Source organism: Limulus polyphemus, unplaced genomic scaffold, assembly GCF_000517525.1.
Source record: "Limulus polyphemus unplaced genomic scaffold, Limulus_polyphemus-2.1.2 Scaffold2330, whole genome shotgun sequence".
In the NCBI taxonomy this organism is placed as follows: domain Eukaryota; kingdom Metazoa; phylum Arthropoda; class Merostomata; order Xiphosura; family Limulidae; genus Limulus; species Limulus polyphemus.
Genome location: NW_013667940.1, coordinates 73,380 through 84,361, shown reverse-complemented (window position 1 = coordinate 84,361; position 10,982 = coordinate 73,380). Strand labels below are relative to the sequence as shown.

The window sequence follows — 10,982 nt, the reverse complement described above, 5'->3', positions numbered from 1 at the left end:
GTCTAACTACTATACACACTATTATAAGTTGTATATCACTCGGGGAAAGTGCAGCACACGTTATGCTATCGAATTACATTACCCACGAACTGCTCGCGTCTGTGCCTCGTAAACCATTTTAATTATATTATTATTATTACTTATTTTACCTAATCTAGTGTTCAATAACTTAAAAAGATTTGTATTTTTAGATTTCAGTTACTTTTATAATAATAAATAAAAAATAAATAAGCAAAACAAGATATAAAGTACTTATGCAATCTTCTTTTTTCTTGCTCTCGATTGTCGAGGACAGTTAAGCCTAATTTTTATAGCAATGATAGTAATACACTTAATAATTTTTATTTAATTAAATAATGCACCAAAGAATATAGACTAATAACATGCAAAATACAGACAAATTCTCCTAACTCTCAAAATTTTCCTGCCTTTCTAACTATGTGACAAGAGATGTAACAAATTCATCCAAGCTTGTCGTTATGTTTCCCATGCGAACGTATCTTGTACTGTGAGTGAAACTGACGATATTCTGTTCATAACACGACATTATACAATACATCATTTGATAGATGTAAACCTTGACTTTCTATTGGTTATATGTAATATATAATGACTCGTAAGAGAGAACTAGCAACGAATTGTGATAGAGAGGATGTGACAGGTGGGTGTGGCAGGAGGGATCTGATTCTCTATTTGATAGATCTGTAACCAAACAAAATTGAAGACTATAAAAATTATGGTTTATCTGAGCAATAACGATTTTATAGAGTAATTTACATTTAATTTCATACATTTTCAAGGGGTGATGGATAAAATATGGATGATGACGTGCTAAGAGAAAATGTGTCACGTGGGTCACACTAGTAGAAATTCAGAATTTTTTTTTAATATTGCCTTGTAGAATTAAGAACTTAAAACTTGTATACTATTAAAATATGAATTATTAACTAAGATTTCATGCTATTCTAATTGGTATAACATAAACAAAAAGTAGTATAATAAAATTTTAAATGTAAGATACTAAAACCTTGTGTCATGTGCAGTAAAGGATACCAGGGGCGATAGGGCTAAGACAGATAATACTGTATTAATGCATATAAACAATATACTTACATTTCGGATATTAACTGTAGCATTGTAATTTTAACAATACATTTAAAAGTTTAATATTATGCAATAAAATTTATTTGTTAACGTTCAAAAATTTTAATTTACCCAAGTACTCTTTTTAGCTCGAGTAGCTGACACCACTGTTTTGAAGCCACCACTAGAAACTGTTAACTTTCTTTATTTACAGTTCATCTAGATAACCATATAAACAAAGTAACTAACAGTTCACATAATAAATACCTCTGATGAATTGCAAATACTCAAATTTCTGAATGAAGTCAGCATTTACTGATAAATAATGATATGTATATCTTCTAGTTTATGACACTGATTTGATATGAAATACCTTACATAAATTGAATTATGTGAAGGCATTTCTTCATTGTAAACTTGTTATTCACAATAAACACAGATTTTTGACTCAAACTTTCCATATCACAGCAGATTTTGCACAATTTCCTGATAGCATTTTCAATTAGTGTACAAGCATTTGCACTAAAATTCTCAATGCAATGAAAAGCACAGAATATTGTGCACATCTCTTACTTTACTGATTAACTTTTTTTGTTTAGAACTCCGATAATGCATGAAAGATTTTTTAACTACCCTGTATTAAACCTCTCTTCTTCACCTGTAATTTTTAATATCTCAAACAATACTACAGTCACACGAAGTTACAACTTACAAATCCTATGTTTTACATTTCTTAACTTAATGTTTACCATCCAGAGTAATACAATCCAAGTTAGATGTTCTTGCAATTAGTGTACGAGCATTTGCACTAAAATTCTCAATGCAATGAAAAGCACAGAATATTGTGCACATCTCTTACTTTACTGATTAACTTTTTTTGTTCAGAACTCTGATAATGCATGAAAGATTTTTTAACTACCCTGTATTAAACCTCTCTTCTTCACCTGTAATTTTTAATATCTCAAACAATACTACAGTCACACGAAGTAAGTTACAACTTACAAATCCTATGTTTTACATTTCTTAACTTAATGTTTACCATCCAGAGTAATACAATCCAAGTTAGATGTTCTTGCAATCTGAGTGGCTACTTCAAGGTTCCTACAAATAAGAGTTTTCCCATAAATATACTTCATGGCCCGTTCAAACCTGGGGTCAAAGGTTAACTTGCTGATCATGGGTATGGCATCCTATTTATAATCCAAGAAATTCAGTGATTATATATAGTTTAAAACAAAAACACAAATACTGAAAGTGAAAGCAGTTAAAAAATACTTATTTCAGGAAGGAATTATTTTTTGTTTATAGACCTCTCCTACCTAGAGTTTTTCATATTTCATGAGAAAAGTTTCAAGTTCAAGATAAAAACATGGATTTCAGTCTTTACAAGCTAACTGGTACAGTTCAAGAGTCCTAGTTGATTTCATTCTAACAAGTAACTAAAGAAGGATTCAGCATAGAACCAAAAACATAGTACGAAGAAAAACTCTAAGTTTGAGAATTCTATATAAAAAAAAAAATCTAGACTAATGCATTACCAAAACCAACCCTTAATTAAGTATTTATTTCAGGTTTTAATTCTCTGGTGAGTCCTTAACAAATTAATGTTTTGACCTTCTTTGATATTTTAAATATTGATTCAGAAATGCAGAATTTCCAAAAATGTAGCATTTAATGTTAAACTTGAGAGCCAAGAATGCATACAATCTGCAGTCTTACTACAATGGACGTAGCATGTATGTCAGTATCTATGTATGTAACCAAAACTCCTGTGCCATATAATGAATGGCACCACAATCAAAAATCCATAAAAACTCTCACACTTTGAGTATTCAAGATTTAAACAATTAGAAAAATAACTGTGGTATGTGCAACAACTATTTCTTTATAATAGAACACAATTTTAAATAAAAGTACTCTCTTCATAACAAGAACACGACTTTCACTAGGACTGTATAAGAGGATTTGATTATATCTTTACTGTTGTAATTTTTAAATACAATACTGAGAAACTGTTTTTCAATAAACAGCACCATTTTTAATATATAAAAACATTACAGTTCATATCAGCAAAATTTATGAAAATTTTGAGCTCTGTATATTAAATAATTTTAATGCACTGAGTAGCATATGACTAAAGAGCACAATCCGCACACATTTTCCGTACACTACTTCCCAGAAAAAAAATCCTTTTTTTTTTAGAAACTATTCACTTTTTTCTAAATTTTTTTTTCAATGAGCTGTGACTACTATGATTAGTAATTACTAACACATACAGTCACCTGTAGGGTGGCATTTCTACTAGTAAGTAACAATGTTAAACAGTTAGGGATATACTTTAATGCTTCCAACCAAGATAAAAACAGACAGATTTTAGTCTTTACAAGCCAACTGGTTCAGCTCAGGAATTTACCATATTCCATCCACTGAAGAAGGCAATATTCAAGAACTGGTATTTTTGATGATAAAGAATTTGTTCCAGCATGCAGAGTCAAAGGTTTGAATCCTTTCAGTGTCCAAGTTTTCTCAAGGTTAACTCACTCACATTTGTACCAGATGTACTACGCTGTTAGTCAGCAACTGGCTATGCAAATTAGGGATCTATATCTCCAAATAATCTTGCCCATAAAACATGAAAACCTAAAATGGTGTTTAGGATAAATACTACAATAGATATTATAAGAATATAAAAAATGACACACATTAAATCAGTTTGAAAGTGTTCAACTTTTCAACTGAAATATTTATCTATGATATGCTTTTGTGAACTTTTCTCACTTGCTACATTCAATTAATCCCTAAGAACCCTATTTTTATCATAGTTGTGATTTATTTAATGTACATAATGAAAAGCATGACTTAAATTGAGCAAATTTTGTTACTGTGCCAAAGACTTGCAAGAGAATTCAATAGCTACTAGTATATGCTATTATCATCATATAGATTCAGAAGGCATCTTGATGAGTAAAATCCTATCATTCTTGCAGTTGCACAGAAAAGCTACTTTTCAACCAAATTTTGTTCTAGGCTTATGTTAAATAGGATTTCCTGAAGCAGCCCAAATTAATAAAAATAACTCTTTGAGAGTTTTTAACTCAGGCTTTTCTTTCTTATGTGATTATAAATCAGCTATTTCTTTCTTTAGAAATTACTTCTTACAATTGTACTTTATATTACCACTAATTTTAAAGTTCACTTTAAAGATAACTGATTAAAACGTGACTTGCAGTTCCATTAGAAATGTTTAATTTTGTACAACACAATAAGATGTATGGCTATACGCATGCAAATGTGCTTTGTACAACACAATAAGATGTATGGCTATACACATGAAAATGTGCTTTGTACCACACAGTAAGATGTATGGCTGTACACATCAAAATGTGCTTTGTACCACACAATAAGATGTAAGGCTGTACACATCAAAATGTGCTTTGTACCACACAATAAGATGTAAGGCTGTACACATCAAAATGTGCTTTGTACCACACAATAAGATGTATGGTTGTACACATCAAAATGTGCTTTGTACCACACAATAAGATATATGGTTGTACACATCAAAATGTGCTTTGTACCACACAACAAGATGTCTGGCTGTACACATCAAAATGTGTTTTCTTAAGTTAATGCCAGTTTGACATTCCTGAGATTCTACCATTATGGTTTCAGATCTATCTAAACTGTATATGGCAAATACCAGAGAAACTCTTACAGCATTTGCCATTAGATTCCAGCAGTCATATATCCTGAGACTGATCAGATTTAGAAGAACCAGAGAAAACTATGGTAGAAATATCATTCATTTCCAGAAGTTATATCTTGTAAAGGAAGTACTTACGAGATCTAACTCAAAAAACATAACCACTTTTCATTTTCATACACAAAATGCTTATTGGTATCAAAATATACAATATACAGATACATGCAGCTTCTACTCTTGTACAACTTACAACAGATAATAATATTTGAATGAAAATTAGATTGCTTAGCAACTAGTACTGAACTAACATGTGCACCTGGCTACCACTCTTACATTTGTGTTGGGATACTGAACTTCCTTGTAAATAAGACGATTCAATGGCATGAAAGTAACCTCGCCTGGAAGCTTTTGTCTGTTCATCTCTTGTAGGACTTTTGTTCCAATTCGGTCGTTTTCCACAATATGATAAAAAAGTCTGCAAATACATTAACAGTGAGGAAAAAGAGAGATTTATAATATTTTAAGCTACTATTTAAGAATTTAAGTCAACATTTGTGGAAACTGTGTATGTCAAAACAAAATATAGCACTTTTAAAATTGATTAACAAGTACTTGCACATTAATATGAACAATCCAGATCCACTTTTCTTCATCACCTTGTGAGGCATTATCAGAAAATTTCTGAAAATTTCCTCTTTTTATGATAAACAAAACCCATATAATAAGAACTCAATATACATTGTTGAATTTTTCCTTCATCATTTCAGTTTCAGCTTTGAGCAATACAAACAGACTTTGACTATAACTTGTAGCATATATGGACTAATAAATATATTGGAAAAATTAATACATCATTAAAAATAGCATTAAATGAACTTTTAACACACTAAAACATACTCCACAACTAAAACAAAAATTCCATAAAGTTGACAAATTTATAATCATAGCTAAAAGAACATCACACATCACTGACTGAGTAAGCAAACAGTAAAACACTAAACTCCTCTTTGATTCATATTATAAACATTAACTACTTGTAGGTTAAAACAAAAAAAGTGGGTACGTTTTAAGTAACCACTGTCAATTCAAATTAAAACAGCTATGTTTCGAAGAGAAAAACAATTAAAGGGAGAAACATTCCAAAGCCTTGCCATAATTATGCTTGATTGTGGAAAATAACTTGTATGTATGTGAGGGAATAAACATGATACATAAATTAGTTACTCGGAACACTCTTCTCATTACAACTGTTCAGCTTCTGTAAATGAGCACTGAAACAACAGAACACAAGTGAAAGCATGCACTCAATGTATCCTTAAAGAATAAAAATAATATAAGTGTCATACACGATACAAAAAAGTAGAAGTACAGTTTAACTAAGAACGTGTTATTATTACACAATAACACTTCAGTGTATTCAGGGTTAGAATAACAAGTAAAAAAAAAACACAAAGATCTAAAAAATTTATGTTTTTAATATATAATGAAAAAACTTTCATATGTCACCTTGATACTTGCATGAATGATCTTATCAGAAGTAAAATCTTAAATTGTCAATTGTGTTCAGATTACACCTCAACACTTGTGTGAATGGTCTTGTCACAAGTAAAATTCTAGCTTTACACATATTTTCAGATTACACCTCAACACTTGTGTGAATGGTCTTGTCACAAGTAAAATTCTAGCTTTACACGTATTTTCAGATTACACATCAACACTTCCATGAATAGTCTCGTCACAAGTAAAATTCTAGCTTTACACATATTTTCAGATTACACATCATCACTTGCATGAATAGTCTTGTCATATATAAAATTATAACCTAGCACTTGTTTTCAGATAACACCTCAACACTTATGTGAGTGCTCTTGTCATAAATAAAATTCTAACTTGCCACTTATTTTCAAATAACACCTCAACACTTGCATGGTCTTGTTGCAAATCAAATTTTTAATGCTACTTACTTGTTTCCAGATGTTACTTCAACTGCAGTGTAAATAGTCTTGTCACAATCAAAATTTTCAATCAACATTCCAAAATAACTGTTTGCAATTTGTTCAAAGCTGCCACCTTTTTCCCGAAATGTCTGAAGAACTTTTCGTACACTATCACGTCCATTTAAGGTAGCCTTAAGAAAGAGAAAAAATGTGGGTAAAAAAAAATCATTCTAAAAGTATTTTGACTTTCACAAACTATGATTAAAAAAAGGGATTGCAAAGTCTCATATCTATAAAAAATAAAATACTAAAAATACACAACTCAAAGCATATTTGCTCTCTGAGGTGGGTACGACAAAGAAAACATAAGTTCACATAAAATTCTAACTTGAAAAATATTATTAAAATGAAATCAGTAAAAGTGAAGGTTCTTAATAATTAGTTTGTTTAAAATTATACAAAATCCTGCAGATTATTACAGATTTTTGTGACAAATATAGCCCTCCACTGTTTTGTTAATATACACTGAACACAAATATATACACCCGTTTTTATCTATAAATGTTTTATACAAATATATCTACCCATTATTCTCTTATATATGTGTAGTTAGTGCTCCAGATAATATATACATATGCATAAATAAACACTATGCACACCAAATACACACAGTATTTGCCAGTATATATATATGTCATTCATGTATGTTAAAGAGTTCGAAAAACAAAACTGATAATTTATTATGTAATTTTTCTAAGTATGTTATGAAAGATATAGAGAAAAAAATTCTAATTGGCTTAAAATTTAGTATTCCTAATGAACTTAAGTTTGAAGATTATTTTACTCTATTTGAACAGTTTTTGTAATAAAACTGGTCAATGTTTTAGTTATATTTGAATCCAAATCAGTGATACAGCTTTGACAGGTTTTATCAGTTATAATAATGAATATAAACATTTACCTAATCTAAGCATAGAAGTTCTAAAAGATTTAAGTAAAAATAACAGTATTATTTCTAAATTAGACATACATAACTGTTGTAATTTTAGATAAAGATGATCATATAAATTAAGAAGAAATAGTCAGTGATTGTACAAAATTTGTGAAATTGCATCAAGATCCTACCAATAAAAGGGAAGTTAAATTGTAAAAGTTTTTACTAGAATTAAAGAAAAAATATATTCTTAATGAAAAATAGTACGTGGATATTAAACAATCAGGAAGCCTTCCAATATATTTTATTGTTTACCATAAGTTCATAAAGAAGGATGCCCCTTACAACCAACAGCATCAAACACTGGAACTTAAAATCATGTTTGGCTCATTTTCTAGCTGAATTTTGAAAACATGTACCACAAATGAATACTCTAAAAGACAGTTTTGAGTATTCTGGTGAAATTCAACACTTAAAGTTTGATAGTAATATGCACTGTGCCAGTTTTGACATTGAATCATTATATACAAATACACTGTTAGAAGAGAGAATACAGTAAAGTGCTGAGTTGGTTTATAATGACAACTCCAAGGAAATTTTCATCCCAAAATCTGTCTTTTTGAAATGTATGAAGTTTGCTACTAAAGAATAACATTTTTTTTTGGATAGAAAACTTTATAATCAAGTCAAAGGTTTTGCTATGGGCTAAAGACTTACACCATCTTATCTTTATGTTTTCATGAAAAACAATGATAGAAAAATTGTAAGCAACAGTTTAAACCTCTTTATTATTGTAGATATGTTGATGGTACCTTTCACCATCTTTAAGAACTTTGATCAAGTTTTTCAATTTCTTCAATACCTAGACAGTAGACATGGCAGCATAAAATTTATTGTGGAACATCACCATAAACTTCCTTTTTTTAGACACCTTAATTAATAATAAAATATAAATATAATACAAAATATCTAGCACATGAATTTATGCATAAAGAATTTACTAACACCATAAATATTCACTTGGCACATGCTTGGAAACTTATAACTTACTTGATACACTGTTCTCATTTCCTTATCTTTTCTTTATAGAGTGAAACTAATTTCTTTGTCTTCCTTTCTTATTTTTTGTAAATTCTGTTCAGTTTTGTCTATTTTTCTGGTGTATTTATTTATAGCAATAAATATATATGTATTTTATTTTTACACTCATTTTTGTATAAACACAACATGAAGATTTATCCTTTGGATATTTAATGTTACATGTGTTACAACATAATGACCTATTCTCTGGGTAGTTACTGTTACACTTGTTTAAATAACTGGCTTAGAAGTTTAATAGCTCTTTCACCACACTTCTGTATGCCACTGCTAATGAAGCCTTTTAATAAATACTACAGATCATGAGATCAACTAGATTACATAAATGGCCTTAGATGAAGCCCTTGTTACTGCAGTTTTCACATATAAAAACTGTTGTTGTTTATAACTCATAATTTAGGTTAAATAATATTTAATTGAATTATCTAAGACTATTGACCATTAAAAAACTTGTTTTACTGTAAGCTTTTGGTCTTCTAACTGAAGTCTTCAACAGACAACTATGCAGAAAACAATACTGATTCAATCTCACATGGAATGACTTTAAAGCCTAGTATTGCACCAAGCATAATACACAAATAAACACTATCTTTTGTACACGCATTAAAGTTCAAATTTTAATCAGTCTGATATATTACAAACATACACCAAATACATGCATAAGATAAAGCTAAAGTATACTGAGTTAAACTTTTCGCTCCCCATACATGCCAAATTAAAATAAAACAGTGGTTTTTCTTGATAAGTTCTAAAATACGAGATAGTTTGAGGAGGTGAATGTGTACGAGTCTAAAAACATATAGTATCAATTATGTCATTTGGTTTCCTTACTAAATATTCCTGCAGAAAACCATGTAAACCTGCTATCGTACATGGTCCTGCAATGTGAATTCCTACTATTCCAGCATATTTGTCAATCATCTGGAGATTCTCCAATATTCTCAAAAACCTTTCCCATACATAAAAAGATTTTTTGTCCCTGACACCACTCCTTCTATCACTCTGTTCACACTGTAAACTATATCTACAAATGACTTTTTCAACTGTTGTGCTCAACAAAGAGCACTTAAAAGTTTTAATTACAGAATACAAATGAACTTATTTCATTCATAGAGTAGGTGCAAATAACTTACATTTACAACAAAAATACAATGACAAAAAAACAACAACTTTGTCGTTTTCTTCTGGTTGGTTGTTTGGCATTTTATGACACAAAGCAACTAGGCTATCTGTGCCTCATTTTCTTCTGTTCTTTGTTTTCAATAGACAGGTACAGTTAACCCAATACTAAAAGGTTCTGAGGTCAGAATATTAGTTCATCTAACTTGTCATAATATTGCAAAAGGGTTGATAAATTGTAAGAATTAGCAAGTATGTCTTTGAAGTCATGCCAACTATATAAAAATCTGATTATATATTAAAAAATAAAATTTAAGATTCTGAATACTAAAAGCACATAATGAAAAATCCAGAGTAATTAAATTAAAAAGTATATGTGTTACCCTAACAGAAGCCATGCTTTGCCAGCTTCAAAAATTTATATGGGATTTTTATTTTCTAAATATTATGCTATTTAATAATATAAATCAGTACCTATCACTGCATTTCTGCATATTATAAACTAAACCCATCAAAATTCAATGTTTTCTAACCAAAAATGGTGTAAGAGCATGCTAAATGTCTTCTGCAGTCTTTGGTAAATCTTAACTCTTTTCTTACCTTCCCAGTCATTGAACGAAGACCTTGATCTTTTTTTGAAAGTTCTTCCTTAAGAGTTCCTAAATTTTGTTGCATGGCATTTTCCTGCCTCCACAATTCACTGAAAAATATACATAAAATTTAAAAGCAAGTTGGAAACAAGTAGAAATAGAAACACCATATACATCTAATAAAAAAAAGAAGGTATATAATTTATTTCAGTGAAAGATAAAAATTACATTTCAATTTTAGAAAGACCTTAAAAATTCTAACAATATTAAAAACTCCTTATAATTGTATTATTTATAAAGCTATTTAATTTTTGAGAAATTATGTTGACTTACCTATGTATTTAAAATATGAATGCTGTATATTTATATATAAATGATATTTTAATGGAAGAAAAAAGCCCTCTTTAATAAGTTTTCACAGCTACTTACACTTATATATATATATATATATATATATAGTACTTTATGTATGTGTATTTGTGTCTATGAACAATTTTCATATCAAAGACTTTGTCTCA

General features: G+C 29.5%; 1 protein-coding gene across 1 annotated transcript in view; it reads right to left on the bottom strand.

The window, feature by feature from the left end:
- LOC106466643 (structural maintenance of chromosomes protein 3-like) overlaps positions 1-10,982 on the bottom strand; it is a 102,054-nt gene that overhangs the window by 29,162 nt on the left and 61,910 nt on the right. Inside the window, exons 14-17 of the mRNA XM_013926933.2 lie at positions 10,475-10,574; positions 6,751-6,914; positions 5,120-5,261; positions 2,123-2,273 (exon numbers count right to left, since the gene is read on the bottom strand). Coding sequence (XP_013782387.1) covers positions 2,123-2,273; positions 5,120-5,261; positions 6,751-6,914; positions 10,475-10,574 — 557 coding nt within the window. The remainder of the gene's footprint in view (positions 1-2,122; positions 2,274-5,119; positions 5,262-6,750; positions 6,915-10,474; positions 10,575-10,982) is intronic.